General features: G+C 38.1%; 1 protein-coding gene across 4 annotated transcripts in view; it reads right to left on the reverse strand.

The window, feature by feature from the left end:
* Positions 1-1,146: 1,146 nt before the first annotated feature.
* Positions 1,147-17,807, reverse strand: part of LOC132608908 (putative ABC1 protein At2g40090) — a 31,954-nt gene continuing 15,293 nt past the window's right edge. Inside the window, exons 6-13 of one of the 4 annotated variants that reach the window (XR_009570607.1) lie at positions 8,890-8,926; positions 6,984-7,202; positions 6,380-6,491; positions 3,273-3,364; positions 3,009-3,188; positions 2,467-2,580; positions 1,589-1,860; positions 1,147-1,430 (exon numbers count right to left, since the gene is read on the reverse strand). Coding sequence is in view for 1 of the 4 variants with exons in the window: in XM_060322698.1 (XP_060178681.1) it covers positions 1,660-1,860; positions 2,467-2,580; positions 3,009-3,188; positions 3,273-3,364; positions 6,380-6,491; positions 6,984-7,202; positions 8,890-8,926 (955 nt within the window). In the remaining 3 variants the exon portion in view is untranslated. Of the gene's footprint in view, positions 1,861-2,466; positions 2,581-3,008; positions 3,189-3,272; positions 3,365-6,379; positions 6,492-6,983; positions 7,203-8,889; positions 8,927-17,807 lie in introns of all 4 variants that reach the window. The other 3 variants (XR_009570608.1, XR_009570606.1, XM_060322698.1) reach the window with 3 other exon arrangements.

A 17,807-nucleotide genomic window follows, 5' to 3' on the forward strand; every position in this document is an offset into this window, starting at 1 on the left:
CAAAATGTGAGAAGAGTGATGACATTGTATTAAAATATTCAATAAAAGATAATAAAATCGGTTAAAATAAATATTGCTAATTAATAAGCCATAAAGAAAATGACCATAATCTAAAAATACTAAGTCATGCTAAAATAAGTACGGCTAATAAGTATTAATTACATGACAAGAAAAAAAAAACTTAAGTTCTGTATTTTCACTCTCTAAACCAATTATGCAAAACTAAAGAATAGATAGCCAACATTATTGTCATTTCTATGGGTAAATTGAAATTCTTTTGTTAGTATTAGTGTTGAGTTGGTTTTGGTTTGGACTTTATATGAGTTACTAACATCCATAGGATATAAAACTTAATCACATTCAAAATCCTAAATTCAAACTTGAATAATATGATAATAGATGTAAAAATATGAAAAAAATTAAGAAATATTTATAAATTACATTACAAATAAATATTTTTATGTATAAAATATTTTAAAAATTGAATACATGTAATGTTGAGTTGATTTGGTTCGGTTTGACTTTTTTTAGCTAAAACCAAACCAAACCAATTATGGTCGGGTTTTTTTTTCTAACACCAAACCAAGTCAAACCAAGTCAAACCAAATCACTAGTCGAGTTTTTTTCTCGGTTTGACTCGGTTTATCGGTTTGGTGCGGTTTATCGATTTACTTTGCACACCCCTAGTGCCAACAGTTACTATTATCCAAATAAAAATATATCTAGAGTGGAATTTCTTCTTTTCACCAAAAGTGTAATTCTTCACCACTTTTAGGCGATTTTATTTTATCATCCATTACAAATGCCGTTGTAGTTATATGACTTCTTCATAGGAAACGAGTAACAAATAACACGAGATCTATAAAAACTTTTGTAGTAATAATTTATCCTATTCAAATTGAAAGTAGCCAGAGAAACATTTTCTCGCAACTTTTTGTTACACATGCGATGCCAACCCACCATGACGCTCTTCCTCAATTTGTAATTTGTAAATCGATAGATCAATGTTAAAGCAAAGCTAACTTTGTTTTGGTCCGAAAAGCAAAGCAACCTATATACTCAAGGATAAGTGAGAAATCTATCAAGCTAGTCTATTTACAAGTGAATATGTGACTCGAGGAAGAGCAACCTCGTACGACTCTGCAGTTCAAGCAAATGTCAACCCCTAATATACTAAAATTTGGCACAGGGATTAGAAGTTTGTAATCCAATCGTGAGGGTACAAATATCAAAAGCAGTGGTCCTCCAAAAGTTATCATCGTGAGAGCTGAAGTCTGTCATAAAAGAAATTGCACATTTCTTAGCCAACTTACCATAATATCCCCCAATAAATATCCTCATCTTAGGAGTATCCTAAAGGATTTTACAACCAGAAGCACTCGTCCGACTCATCATTTTTTGCTTCCATTGCCTCCTCTAAAAAAATTATTCTGCTAAAAAAATGTAAACGTAGCTTATTACAAAAGAATTGTGATCTTCCAGGCTCTGCCACAACGAGAGATCGGGCTGACACGGTGAGTTGCGGGAAAAAAAAAAATCGATGCATCCAACTTCTAAAGTTTTAACAAAATTCCAAATTTAAAATCACCTGATTGTTAGTTGCTTTCACTATGTCCGTCCATTTTGGGACATCCAAAAAAATTGGAAGTATACTTGCTTTCACAATGTCAAGGCTTTCTTAAGTTGCAAAAGCCACACTGCTATATGCATTACGCAAAGCCGGCCTTCCAACAAAATCTTCTGTACCCAAAAATTGATCCAAGATAACAAGAATGTCTTTTGCGACAACATAGACTCAAGGACGGCTTCAGATGAAACCCTTCCAATGATCAAGAATGAGTCAAGAGAAGGCCCTTGAATCTGTTGATAAAGAATGAAAGAAATATCAGCTGATCATTGCTGAAGTCACGTTAGAAGAATTCGCAGGATGCTTCATTGACATGAAGGACCAACACCGAAATGGACAAGAGAGGAAAAACAATTTGGAAATACTTGTATCTATTACTTAATAGCCAGCTATTTTGGTACTTCAAGTTTTGAAGGTCATTGTGTTGCAACTAATACAACTGAGATATTTCTAACATAAAATTAAAATAAAACCTTTTGCAAGACGAGTGAGGGATTGCCTAGTGGTCAGGATCTTCCACCTATAAGGTTGGGAGTTCGATTCACCAAGGAAAAATTAGAAACATGCCACTTTTGGGCTCAGGGTTTTGGGAATGGACTTTTACCATATCAAATATAAAAAGAAAGAAAAATAAACCTTTTGGAAAATGGCAGGAAGTATTTTCCTCTATTTTCTGTCTTAGGACGGCGGAGAGTTAACTAAATCAATAAGGGTCCACAAGCATCGAATTTCTTATTTTGAATAAGTTGGTTCGCATATCCGATAAAAGAGGGTTCTCAGAGTTTGTAAGATTTTCATGCTAGTATAACCATATATTAATAGCAAAAATAAACTCATACCAATGACCCATTAACTGCTCGTAAGCAGTCATTTGTCTTGAGCATTAGAAGAATAACCCGGGGCAATCTCCTCAGAAGTTCAGTGATTTGTGGAAAATATTGGGAAGCATACATCTGCAGAACAACGGAAACGTCGACAAAAGCAAATGAAATTAGAAGTGATTCAAACCTTCATTGACAGCAAGCATACTAATTAAATAAGTAAGAGAATACTTAGTGTTTTTCAAGGTTAAAAAACAGATTAACAGACTTCTCTATAACAAATCATTTTCTCTACCTTCCTTTTAATTTCAACATAGACCCCAAACAGGAGAAGCACAGGCAGGAAGAAGTTAGATGAGTTGGTTAAGGTATATGCGCTATTAAGTTTCACAAAAGCATTACATGATACATTATAATGTTACCCCACAAGATACAGCTAAAGCTATATATTGAATAGCTAGATAATAACGCTAAGGAGGAATAAGCACTCCCTGAATCTAGGACGAGATGCTCAGCAGATTCATAATCTTAGCTTAGCTCCAGTGTCATAAATAAGTTACCTGCAGTTCTGAACGGTCACCGTCCGTGCCTTTGACAACAAGATGATCAACTGAAGGATCTATCACTTTATTCCAAGGCCTCATTGTGAGAATCCCAGCAAACACTGCATAAAGATCGTCTCCAGCACCCAGTTTTACACAGTTTTCCTTTATTCCGTTTGCATCAGAATATACCAAAGCCTGCAGTATATGCCACATTGTAATGTTAATAGAACGGGTAAACCAATAGCTGCATGTACAACTTATCAAGGAAATGCAATTCACCTTCCACAGAGAAGCATAGTTTATTCTGGTGTTGTAATCAAGTTCTTTGTATAAACCATGGTCCAACAGTATCAACTGAGGTTTTCTCCTTCCTGTGCAAGATGGATAAATGTTTAGAGAAAGAACTACACAATGTCATCTTCATTGCTCAGGCAGACATTCAATTTTTTGGCAACTGGTAGATGTGTTCATCTCAGGACGGATTAGAAGAGTGGAAAGACATTAAAACACATAACTGGAGAGTGGATTCTGAAGAACCACCTTGCCCATTACTGAGAAAAAAAGGAATTTTGGATCCTAAATTGAAACTACTCCTAAACAGATGGCATACATGCATGAAAATACTCATAATGATGTATGTAAGCTTAAAGAATTTTACTGAACAAAAGGGACAAAAAGGATACACCCACATTCGAGAGATTTAAAAGAAACAACCAAAAGGGTAAGAGTTCCTATTCAGGACGCTCATGCGTCATTTATACAAGTTGGAATAAGAATTACACTCCAAAGCAAACAGAAAACATAAGGATCAACACCTCTTTTTACTGCTATATTTTTCCTTTTAACCTACAACTCCCCAAGTAATTATTTCATGCCATTTTGCATAACCTATGTATGCCTAAGTTAAGGTTCGACAGTTCTGAGGGTAATGGTGAGTCAATGGTCCATGTCTTTTCCATAGATTTTAAAATATTAACTCTTTCATATTAACTAACAGCTAACCTCTGTTTATACCCTAACATGGGAATTGGCTACAAAGGTCTGGAGATACTTCAATATGGGGGCAGGACTGAGCATGAACTGTGTTCAGGTCAAGCAGGCTATAAGAAGTTGGTGGGAAGCAAAATGCCATTTCAAAATGAAGACCATATACAAAGCAGTGCCTGCTTTTATAGTGTGGGAAATATGGAAGTGGAGAAACAATAGGCTTCATGGTGGAAATATGAATCTGAATAGAGTGCTGTATGACATAAATATGAACATTCATATGTTATGTAAACTTCAGTTCCCTGGGATGAACATTCCAACTATATGGCACCAGATGGTTCAATTCTTTGAAGGATATAAGCCTACTGTCATTTGTAGAATTATTGAATGGAGGAGACCTGCACCTGGAATTTACAAGTGCAATACAGATGGAGCTGCTAAAGGAAATCCAGGTCCAAGTTCTGCTGCCTTTTGTATAAGAAATGAAAAGGGAGATCTGGTGTATGCAGCTGCAAAAACTTTGGCAAATGGAACAAATATTGTGGCTGAGGCTGAGGCTATTAGAATGGGACTGAGGCACTGTGTGGTAAAACAGCTTTTTCCAGTGACCATAGAGACAGATTCCATGACCATGAAGATGATTCTAAATGATGAATGGAAGGTTCCTTGGAGTATCTCAATGTTGGTGGATGATATAAAGAGGATGATGGCTGATCACACAGTTTCTGTGGAGCATATACATAGAGAAGGAAATGGGCTTGCAGATTTTTTAACTAACTTTGTTTTTGGTTTTGCAGGATCAGTTCAGTTTCATAATTTTCAGGAATTGCCAAGTCAAGCTAAGAGGATTTTGAATTTGGAGAAGAGAGGAATTCCAAACTTGAGAATAAGAACCATTCAAGATAAAGCACCAGATTGATATCATCACTTAGCACAGTTTGTCACCTGATTATGAGTATTTGCAGCATCTGTATTAGGGTGGTATTAGTGTGCTTGGCATGCTCATTCCTTAGTTCAAATGTTGTGATACACATGATCAAAGTAGCAGGCCGTGATAATTATGGATCAAATACTATACAAACCTGGTCTCATGATAAAGATTAAGCTGAACATTGACAGATTTCAATGACCAGCAGACTGATAAGCAACAGATGCAGATTCAAATGCTGTATGCACTAGTATGGACAGTACACATATCTAGTCTAGGATGTATGCTCCCCTGACACTGATGCAGATTTGAAAGTGGTTTTGGCTCCCATATAAATGATGGTTTGGACAGAAGATCACAGCAGTTTTAAGATGCCTGAAGAATGATTCAAACGATTTGAAACATGCCACCTGTGAGACTTGAAGGTGTGATAGATGTTATCAAGTCAAGGCTTTTTTGAATAGCTGTTAATATTCTGTTCAAATTCATAGTCTGTATCTCCATGTTCCACTTTTCCTTTCCTTTTCATTTCTGTTTTTGGTTCATTTATTTATTTGATCAATCACTTTTGGATTGATATGTACATATTTTCTTTATCAATAAATATGGTGGATTTGATTAAAAAAAAAAAAAAGATAGAAGAAGCTTTTGAACAAAGGTAAAACCAACTTTTGGGGGGTGACCTACCCCTTTTGGCATTAGGATTGCTTAGGTTTTGGATATCTGCTCAACCACCCCCACCAAAAATAAAACCTTTTTCATGTAGCTCCCTACATTTCTAAAGTGATTCTTTAATAATTTTTCCTTACCAGGCTTTCTAGCCGGGCAGTCCCTTTCCCCTCTTTTCTTTCCTTCCCCTTCTATTCAATTCATATGTCCAACAAAGAGATTCGTTTTTGCTTTTTGGTTAAGTTGGTAGCACATAAAGATCTTCAGTTGATATTTCTCGTCGTTTTAACCAACATCTTTAGTGTCTCGAGGCTCAGTCATAATTTTTCAAAAGTTTTTAACACAAATCCACATACAAAAGTTTTTCAAAACCAAAACTTTTTAATACTAAATCCATCCAGGCACAATTGTTTCCGGAAACCAAATCCAAAATCAATTCTTTCCAAACAAATCTCGCAATCAAATCCAATGGGGATCCCCTTTTAGCTTCACATTTCAACTCTATCTTGACCTAAAATAATTGCATCTTTTATGAGGTCAAATATATCCAAGGCAGTGGTGGGTGGAGATAGCTCCCCCTCACCCATCCATCCCCACCTTAATTCCATCCTTCAAGATGGCTCACATGTACCAAATTGACATAGCTTTACCTCCCCAATCTATGCGCACGCTTACACAGAAAACAGAAAACTGTTCGCCTTTGAGGTGTTGTGTAACTGACACAAGCCAAAAACTGCAAGCAATCTGCCTCTCTAGCCTTGCCCGTAAACATAAAATATTACGATAGAGATGAAAGGCTTACCAAAAATGCTCCTACGACCAGTAGGTAAAGGGCGGACTAGCAAGTTTGCAGCATGTGGATCACAATGCACAAAACCATGTTTGAACATCATTTCGGCAAACGTCTCACTAACCTACATAGGTGGTATAATGATCCTTTAATCATGACTTCAATTGAAAAGTATAAAACTATATCAGAGAAACTGATATACATCTATTATTCACATCTTTTAAAAGAATGCCATGAGATAAGACACATCTATGCAATAACAACAGAAATTAAATGGAAATTTGGATAACGATTAACCAGCATGGTCCTTGCATCAAATCATGAACCACCCCAGTAAGGCTGAAATCCGAAATAGCATGATATCCTAAATGAGAGACAAAGTGAATCCAGCTACCTATAGAAGCTAAACCCAACCATTCCGCTAACTCATCCATTCGAACTTTGGAAACTGGTAAAGTGGGCTATAACCTTCGGACATGGAGCATTCAGAAAACATGACCAATATGCGTAAATTGCAATATACCAGAAATGAAAGCTATAAACCATCTAGACCAAGGATACCATGAAAGCTTGTAATTGTCACATAATGTCTTTAATGTGAAAGGAAACAACTTACCAACTTTACAACATCACTTGGCTGAATTCCAAGTCTTTGGATGCCCTTCAAGTCATTTACTTGCGTAGCCTCCATATATTCCATGGTTAACAGCTTTGATGTGCTTAAATTCCAATATACCCTTGGGGCATAAACATAGTCTGCAATACGAGGAGATAGCTTCCGAAAGTTATCCATACATTTTACGCTGTTTTGGGCCTCAACCAAAAAATCTAGTTCCTGATAGACACCATATAACTTATCAAGATTTTGTCAAAACCTTAAAAGACAACTCTTCATGAAAATAAAGGTATGAAAAAACATTTTAATATCACAAGAAAAGAAAATAACGCCTCGTTAAATTCAGAAATGATGAACAGCAATACCTTAAAAGTGGAAACATATCTTCAAAATTGCATAAAGCAGATTATTGAAAATAAGTAGAAGAGGATTAAAAGAGCATGCGGAGATACATTAGTGGCAGAAAAGAAGATGGTTTGCTGAATCTTTACAATTTCAGCTAACATGGGGTAGCATCTGCAATCCCAGACCAGATTAATGGTCAACTAATTCATGAACACATGCTAGATTAACTCTTGCACAAACAGTTGATAGAAAGAAAGTAAAGCATCCGCTTGGTCTACGAAGGTTCAAGACCTCATAAGATGAGAATAAGTCTAGTATATAACATTTAAGCATGAAAATGAATGTTTTCCGACTCCGACAACTTTCAGGGAATAACATATACAACTTCGATTAGTTTTATCTGTAATCTCTTAAAGAAACACAGCGAGATTTCAAAAAGCCATTTCTGCAGCCATAATTGACTCGCACTCCCAGCTTACAAAGTTGTCATTGTTATCAACTGCTAATATGTTTTACATAGGTTATCATGCATCAGGCAATTTCAAGGATTATGCCTACTTTCAGAATGTCAGAGTCCAAGCATTTCAACTGATAGTTAAAGATGGTGAGCAACATCAGGGATTTTCATATAATAAATACATTTTGTAGGGCATATATTAGAGAAGTGCATCGGATAAGTTTTGCAGAAGTGTAATTGCTAAAAGCTTTATTCAAAAACTGTTTTCTTGAATTTGTGATTTGAGAGTGTTACCTTTTGATTATGAAAACAAAAAAAGGTAGTGCTTTCAGAGTGTTTCCCCAAGAATCTTTTTGAAAAGACTCTCATGTACAAACAATCACACATCTTCAAAGAAGCTACAAATATCCAAACAGATTTGCAATTTCCACAAACTCTTTTTTCCAAAAAATGTTTTCAAAACTTTATCCAGATGTCTTTAATCTACTTTTAAGGGGACCTACCAAAGAAAAATTTATTTTCAATGAGGAAAAATTTAAACAGTATTGAAATCAAAGCACCAGCTAGGAGCGTACTTTCTCCATATGGACAGAAGGGAAACCCCGTATACAATCTGTATACATAAATATAAAAATCTTTCCACAAATATGACTTTGAAAAGGAGAAATCATACGTATATAGGAATTAATGATCGCACCAAAAATGTTCAAGAAATAAATAGACTCCAGTACATGGGGACAAGGGTTCTCAATGCTTTCTCAAGATGCAGGTTTAGGAGAAATCATACGTATACATAAATATAAAAATCTTTCCACAAATATGACTTTGAAAAGGAGAAATCATACGTATATAGGAATTAATGATCGCACCAAAAATGTTCAAGAAATAAATAGACTCCAGTACATGGGGACAAGGGTTCTCAATGCTTTCTCAAGACATCGAGATAAAAGGAGCTAAATGACACAAGAACAGTTGGAAGCTTATTAAAGCATCTGTTCTAGAAACATGCAGTGCTCACAGAATTGAGCACCCATCATGGATAAGAGAAATGGAGAGCAGTTGAAAATTGATACTAGGACAACTTGACTGAGTTTCAGCAGCTACCTTAGGTATACTTTCACGAACTTCAGCAACCAACCACCTGCATTATTCAAGGAAGCTTGATCAGAGTAAAACAAATAGGAACTAGGCATTGCATCATGAGTGTTATTGAACTCCTTTTGAACTAAGGGCTTAGTTTTTACTTTGAAGATACTATATTTCTATATGCATATGAAGGCAAAATCAAACAGTATTATACATCAACTGAAGGAGGTAGTTAGATATAATGTTGTCAAAGGCACGCCTAAAGAGCACTTAACTCTGAAGCTTGGCTCAAAACATGTTGAGTGCTTCAACTCGCTTAATGTCCGCTTCGGTGTTGTCATCAAGGCAATGAGCATTTCTTGAAGAGGCGACACTAAACAATTAGTATTTCACTTTAAGGGGTTAATTGTTTTTCCAATTTCTTTGTCCATATATTTGTTATTCACGGTTATAATTATTAGTCTTGGACTAAACATATATATATTTGTATTTTTTCTTCATTTGCGTCTTTTTTCATTAAAGTCCACGCTTTATTTGCGCTTAAAGCCCCAACGAACCCTAGAGCTTTTTTGCGCTTTTAGCTTTTGATAACACTGGTTAAATATTGGTGTATACAATATATATACAATAGTCGAATTCAGATGGGTAGTTGAAACTTGAAACATAGGCTCATTGCATATCCTTGATGTGAATTGTGAAGTGAGAAACTAGGTGGAAAAAGAGAGAAATTATATGCAACCAACAATTTGGTGGAGACTAAAAGGAATAAACCAAAAGATTTTACGAACAAGCAATTGAAGGGGGGAGCACGAGACTTAGAAGCTAACAGAAATAGTCGTGGAAGACAATGACATGTCACATTAAGAAAAATTAGGCCTAGGCTTTGAGAACAAGAATCTTGGTGGTATAATGAGGACATGCAAAGATTTACTAAGGGCCTGTTTGGAAAGCCAGTGTAATTACACAGTTTGGTCTGTTTGTTTGACCAAGTAATTACACAGTTACGTGGGAATTGGGTGCAATTGAGAGGGTGTAATTACACTCTCCAATTCTTGGGGGGGGAGCTGAGAATTGGGTGTAATTACACCCTGTAATTCCAGAGTTACTTTTTAGTTTCTTTCTTTTTTGTTTTATTTTAATTTATTTTTTATTTCTATTATTTTAATTTCCTTTTTATTTTTACTTTCTAATTATTTTTATTTTATATTATTTATCTTTCATTTTCTTTCTTCTCAATCCCAACCTTTACTTCTTGTGGTTTCATGTAATTGCTCGTATTTTTCTTTTTTTATTCTATTAGTTTAACATAACCGTGCTATTATTCTAATTTTTGAAACTACACCTCTTAATATTAGAACACCTCTTAATATTAGAAAGAATGAATCATTAACAAAATTGACATATAATGAGTGACGTTATTAAAGTAGAATTTCGTTATGAATGAGGTTATAGACTTTATTCTTCCTTTCTTTTGAATTATATTTACTTAAGTCACGTTGGAACTTCCTATGTAATGTTGGAATTTGACATAAGAGTATTATGTTAAAAAAATTCTTTTGGATTTTAAATTTAGGTTATATTTTCGATTTTACTTTATTTGCTTTAGTACTATTGACATTGTTATTTCACTTTGCATGTTGTTTATTTTTCACTTACAGTTGATAGATTTTTTTGTCAAACATTTGAATAATGTTATGGCATTATATTTATAAATATTTTTTTTTTGTCAAACATCCAATCCATGACGTTCTCACAAAAAAAGTCTTCTTTTAAGTTTTATAATTAATTAAAATCAAATATTATTAATTTGAAAATATATATCAATTATTTTTTGCAATATTAGTTACAAATATATGATTATTAATTAATATATTTTCAAAAAACAATGTGTTATTAAATAACTAATTTAATATCATTTATAAAGGCAAATATTTTTTAAATATTAATTTAAATTTTTTATAATTAAATTTTATTTTTAAATTAAATAAACTGTGTAATTACACTTGAGCAACCAAACAGCACGCTTGTAATTATACTGTAATTACATTATGACAAACAAACAGGTCGTTCTAATTACAATATTGTATAATTTACTAAGTTGTGTAATTACTACCCTAGTAATTGCACAAATTCCAATTACCAGGTGGCTTTCCAAACAGACCCTAAAGAGAAAAAAAGGGTTGGTATAGAAACTTACCAATAGCACAAGATGGAGATGCATTTGAAGAGTATAAGAGAGCAAAGATAGAAGCTAAGAAGGCGACTAATGAATCCCGATGAAAGCTTTAAAATTCTTACACCAAAAATTACGATCAGAAAAAAGAGAAAGAAATACAACAGCAGCAACAACAACATACCCAGTGAATCCCACAGCGTGGGGTCTGGGGAGGCTAGAGTGTACGCAGACCTTACCCCACCTTAGGTAGGGAGGCTGTTTCCGGAAGACCCTCGGCTCAAGAAAAAGCATAAGAAAGGTCAGATACGGACAAACAAATCAAAGCAATTATGAAAATGAAAACAATGAAAGTAAATAAGCCATTATAAACCAACAGATACTCGCAGAAATCAAGAGACAAGAAACTATAGAGCAATATAACTACTCGTAAGAAAGGATAAACGTGACTACCTACTAGCCTTCTACCCTAATATGAGTCATTCATACCCTCCTATCTAAGGTCATGTCCTCGGTAAGCAAGAAATGCGTCATGTCCTGTCTAATCACTTCCCCCCAATACTTCTTCGGCCTACCTCTACCTCTTCTGAAACCGTCGCTAGCCAGCCTCTCGCACCTCCGCACTGGGGCATTTGCATCTCTCCGCATCACATGCCCAAACCATCTCAGTCTCGCTTCCCGCATCTTGTCTTCCACTGAGGCTACTCCAACCTTGTCTCGGATGACTCCATTCCTAATCCTATCGCTCCTAGTGTGCCCACACATCCATCACAACATTCTCATTTCCGCCACTTTCATCTTCTGAACATGAGATTTCTTGACTGGCCAACACTCCACCCCATACAACATAGTCGGTCTAACCACCACTTTGTAGAACTTGCCTTTTAAGTTTTGGTGGCACCTTCTTGTCACCTAACACTCCGGAGGTAAGCCTCCATTTCATCCACCCTGCACCAATACGGTGTGTGACGTCATCATCAATCTCCCAATTTCCTTGTATAATAGACCCAAGATACTTGAAACTATCTTTCTTCTGTATGACATGGTGCCAAGCTTCACTTCCACGTCAGCCTCATGCACTATATCACTGAACTTGCACTCCAAGTACTCTGTTTTGATCCTACTCAACTTGAACCCTTTAGACTCCAGAGTTTGTCTCCAAACCTTCAACTTAGTGTTAACCCCGCTGCGAGGCTCGTCAATCATGAGTATGTCATCCGCAAATAACATACACCATGGCACCTCACCTTGAATTTGTCGCGTCAATCCATCCATCACCAAGGAGAATAAAAATGGGCTAAGAGCTGATCCCTAGTGCAACCCCATCACCACTAAGTGCTCTGAGTCTCCTCCCATAGTCCTTACCCTGGTCTTGGCCCCATCATACATGTCCTTGATCGCCCTAATGTACGCCACAGGTACACCTCTAGCCTCCAAGCATCTCCATAGAACCTCTCTCGGCACTTTGTCGTATGCCTTTTCTAGGTCGATGAATACCATGTGCAAGTCCCTCTTTCTCTCCCTATACTGCTCCACCAGACTCCGTACAAGATGAATAACTTTTGTAGTTGAGCTCCCCAGCATGAATCCGAACTGGTTCTCTGAGATAGACACGCCTCTCCTCACCCTCATCTCCACCACCCTTTCCCACACTTTCATAGTGTGGCTTAGCAGCTTGATCCCTCTGTAATTGTTGCAACTTTGAATGTCGCCCTTGTTCTTGTACAATGGAATCATTGTACTGCATCGCCATTCTTCGAGCATCTTAGCCGTCTTAAAGATGACATTAAAGAGTCGAGTCAACCACTCCAAACCTGCAGTCTTCCAAAATTCCCCAGAAATCTCATCGGGCCCGATCGCTCTTCCCTTACTCATCCTACGAATAGCACCCTTAACTTCCTCAACCTTTATACTTCTACAATATCTAAAATCACGACACCTCTTGGAGGACTCCAAATCTCCCAACACAATATCTCTGTCCCCTTCGTCGTTCAAGAGTTTGTGGAAGTATGACTGCCATCTCCGTCTAATGAGAGCGTCCTCCACTAGTACCCTGCCATCTTCGTCCTTGATGCACTTCACCTGATCCAAGTCACGCGCCCTCCTCTCCCTCGCCTTGGCTAGTCGGTACAACTTCTTATCCCTGCCTTTGTCCTCTAGTTCTGCATACAGGCGTTCAAAAGCCGCCGTAACCGCTAACTTTGCCTCCTTCCTCGCCATCTTATACAACTCCCTATTCGTTCGCTTCTCCTCATCATCCTTGCTGTCTACCAACCTCGCATACGCCACCTTTTTTGCTTCCACCTTCTCTTGAACTTCTCCATTCCACCACCAGTCCCCTCGATGCCGACCACGGCTACCCTTCGAGACCCTAGCACCTCTCTAGCTGCTTCCCTAATGCAACTGGCCGTCCTATCCCACATGTCGGTCGCCTCCCCACTACTCTCCCAGGCTCCCATAGCCCTCAACTTTTCCCCCATCTCCAAGGCACCCGTCATGGTCAAACTCCCCCATTTGATCCTCTTCCTCATCTTGATTTCCAAATCCATCACCAAGAGCTTATGCTGGGTCGTTAAATTCTCACTCGGAATCACCTTACAGTCTTTACAAAGAGCTTTATCGTCCTTCCTAAGGAGTAAAAAGTCTATCTGCGACTTAGCCACCGAACTACGAAAGGTTACCAAGTGCTCCTCCTTCTTCGGAAAACTCGAATTGGCTATCACCAGCCCAAAGGCTTTTGCGAAATCCAACAGTGCAACTCCTCCTCCGTTCCTGTCCCTGACACCACAACCTCCATGCACATCGTCATATCCCCCCAAAATTGACCCAATGTGCCCATTGAAATCTCCTCCGATGAATAACTTCTCAGTGGGCGGCATAGCTCCCATCATCTCGTCCAAATCCTCCCAAAAACGTCTTTTCTCCTCCTCGCCCAAGCCCATTTGCGTCGCGTAAGCACTAATAATGTGCAAAATAAACCCTCCAACGACCAGCTTAATCGTCATCAACCTATCACTGACCCTCTTAACCCTTACCACCTGTTCTCTTAAGTCATTATCTACTAAAATGCCTACCCCATTCCTATCCCTCGACCTACCTGAGAACCATAACTTATACTCATCCACATCTTTAGCACTGGATCCTACCCATTTAGTCTCCTGGACACAAGCTATATTAATCCTCCTCTTCTTAAGAATCTTAACTAGTTCGATGGTCTTCCCCGTTAGAGTCCCAATATTCCAAGACCCTACTCGCAGACTCGAGACTCCCTTAACCCACCTACCCCCTCTAACCCTCACCTCCGTCCGAGAGCATGACCCTAGTCCACCATCGTCTACCAAAGCCAGCAAAGCAAATATAAACTACTCGACCAGGCAGGAATCAATACTAAAACACAAGTTAGCAATAATCTAGATGAAAGTGTAACTACTACGCCAAGAACGAAACAAGTAATGTAACAATGCAAATTAGCTGCAAGGATAAAAGACAGAGAATTAAAAAAATAAAAATAAAAAACCGGAGGTACCAACTCCAGTTAGACAGAACCTGCTCACGCCGGAATCACTGTTCACGCCGGGAAACTCGAATCTGTCGGACCAGAGAGAAGGAGAGAAGGAAGGAGAGGAGAGAAGAGAAAGAAGATAGGAGAAGAAGAGGAGTGGGGGTGGAGGTGGGTATAGGGCTGTCACAAACCCTAGGAGAGAGACAATGTTACACCTCGGAAAATTTTCCGTTGGTACGCAAGAGAATGAACTAGTGATGAATATGAGTGCATGATGTCCATGAGTAAGAAACGACGTTTGATGACCTTAGGCGAGATTTCGAAAGTATCCGATGTGAGACGAGGAAGTTGGCTAAGTTAAGATGAGATACAAGGTAAGCAATGCATGTGCATGGACGGGGGTGATTAAAATGAGAAGTCTAAGAAATATGGGAAGTTGCAGAATTGCAACTGCCCAGTGGTCGTAAATTGCAAAATACGGACCGTAAATTGCTATACGGTCTATAAACTGGCAGTCGTAAACCGCCATGCAAAAGCTTCAGCTTTCTGCCCAGCCGAGAAATGGTAAAATACGACCAGGTTTACGAACCGTAAAGTGATTTACGGCCCGTAAACCATGGTCGTAAATCACCATGCATGCAGCCTTAAGTTCTGGTTCTGCTTAAGCTTAAAGACGACCACGAGGGACGGTCCGTAAACTGAAATACGGACCGTAAACCTCCATGGACGACCACTGTTCACCCAGCACAGATTTTTCAATTCATTAAATATGAGGATCAAGACTTGTTTTATTTCATTTCCACATTACACCACTTCTCTCTAGAATCATCTCTCTACATTTATTTCATAAGTTTTCAAGGATTATAAGTCCCCAACAACATAAACAAGTGAATCAAGTGTAAGCAAGCCATTAAATACCATTCAAGTCAAGAAATGCAAATGGAGAAAAACTAGGGTTTGGCTCAAAGTGGGGTATTATCAACCAAAGCTTGTTCCTACAACTTCTAAGGTAAGATTCATGATTTTTACAAGATGTTTAAGGTATTGGAGAATTAAAATACATGGATTGTAGAAAATGTGGTCAACTAGGTCATGAATGGTGAATAGTGACATTTTGAGGAATAGTTGGAATTGAATTATGAATGTTGTTGTGTTACGATATGAATGTATTATAAATGGTACTAAGATCATGAACTCGACACTTTAGACGAATGGACGAAGTTGGAGGTCATGACCATAAATATGGGAGAATTAGAAGCAAATTGAGAAATCTAGATAATGTGGATAATGTGAGTGACTAATGGCCATTGTTATGATATTAATGAAGGTATAGACGCTAGCATTGGAAGGAAACGTGCAAGTGTAGAATAGTCCGACGAAAAGGTATGTAAGGCTAACCCTTCTTTCATAAAGCATGGTTCTTGGCCAAATTTCTAATTCCTCTATATGAGTATGTTGTATTCAAGTGATTGACATTCCGAGCTCATAAGCTCACGATCCTTAACATGTACTACGCCCCTCATATGACGAGTAAGCCTAAGATATGGATGTAGCAATAATGATGATGATAGTGATGACGACAATAATAATAATGATGCCAAAGGTGCCTACGGGCTATTATACTTATATGTGCCTATGAAGGGCTATAATGATACCCCAAGCTTATAACGCCGGGTAGGATATATGTATATGATTATGTATAAAGTATGTACACGATTACGTAACGCGCGCACACCTCTGCAGATGGTACAGATAACCCTGAAGCCTTGGTAGGGCCAGGTATGAGTAACCTTGAGCCTTGATTGGCCAAGTATGTATGAAACACCGATCCTATGAGGTCGGGTATGCTATGTAAATGCTATGTATATGAAATGACTGTATATAATATGAATATGAATGTGATAAGACTATGTATAAGAATACGAATAAGGACATGTATACGAATATGAGCACAAGTATGGTACGAGTACTATTATGGAATACGGATGATGACGTAGGTGTACAAATACGTATGAAAAATGGAAAGTCCTACGAAAGGCAGGCAGCGCTATGACGATGATATTATTGTCTCCCCCCTCCTATGCTATTTCATATGTTGTTCATGATGCTTATTTATCGATGTTGCTCATGCTTTACATACTCAGTACATTCTTCGTACTGACGTCCTTTTGTTTGTGGACGCTGCGTCATGCCCGCAGGTGCACAGGGAGACAGACTTGATCCATAGCTGCCTATTCGGAGATTTCATAGAGAGCTCCATTTCCTTCGGAGCCATATCTTTTAGGTACTCATTCTTTTGTGTATATAATTATGGGCATAGCGGGGTCCTATCCCGCTAATGTGATATGTTATACTCTTAGAGGCTCGTAGACATGTGTGTGTGGGTAGATGTGTTTGGCCTTGTCGGCCTATGTTTTGTATATCATTTTGTCGGCCATGTGGTCCCATGTACATTGACGTGGCATAGATGCCTATGATGATATAAATGGGTTGTTGTCTAAATGGGACTAGTTGACGAATGAATGGAAATGCATGTATAATTATGTGGCTCACCTAGATGTAAGTATAAGAGTAAGCTAAGAGGGTGCTCGGGTGGGTTAGCACCGGGTGCTCGTCGCGGCCCCGAGTCGGGTCGTGACAGACAACTTACCTGGGGAGGCCATCGGGAGGTTGCTGGCCGGAGTGGGGGGCAGAGTTGGAGGGTGGGCGAGGGAGGTAGGGCTGTCACAAGACCGTTAGGTTTGGTTTGGTTTTCTTAGAGAGAGAGAGAGAAAGAGAGAGTAAAAAAAAAAGAGAAAGAGATGTATAAGCTAATACAATAAGAGAGAAGAGGGGTAAAGAACTGCGCTAATACAAGTTTTGGGAGGATATAATGAGATAAAGAGAGATGAAGACGCTTTTGGTCAATTGCTCAACACACGAGAATAACTTTATATATCTTCATACATCATTGATAGACAAAAACCCATAGTTACGCTCGTAGAATTATATTGAAGTAGCGGATGCCATGAAAAAGGTGAAGACCGTTAGACTATCACGCGTTGGTTGAGGAAATGGGATATTGTCTCCTTATATGGTTTCAGATAATCCTCGCCTCATGAATTAGCTTTTGAGGTTGAGTTAGACTCAAAGTCCATCGCCTCAACATGGTATCAGAGCCATGTATCAGTAGTGGTTTACCTGATCTTGGACGCATTGTCTATGCTCTAATGTCCAATATTGGACATGCCTAAACGTTAAATTGCCCCACATTGGTTACGG

This window comes from Lycium barbarum, chromosome 9 (genome assembly GCF_019175385.1).
Source record: "Lycium barbarum isolate Lr01 chromosome 9, ASM1917538v2, whole genome shotgun sequence".
NCBI classification, from domain to species: Eukaryota; Viridiplantae; Streptophyta; class Magnoliopsida; order Solanales; family Solanaceae; genus Lycium; species Lycium barbarum.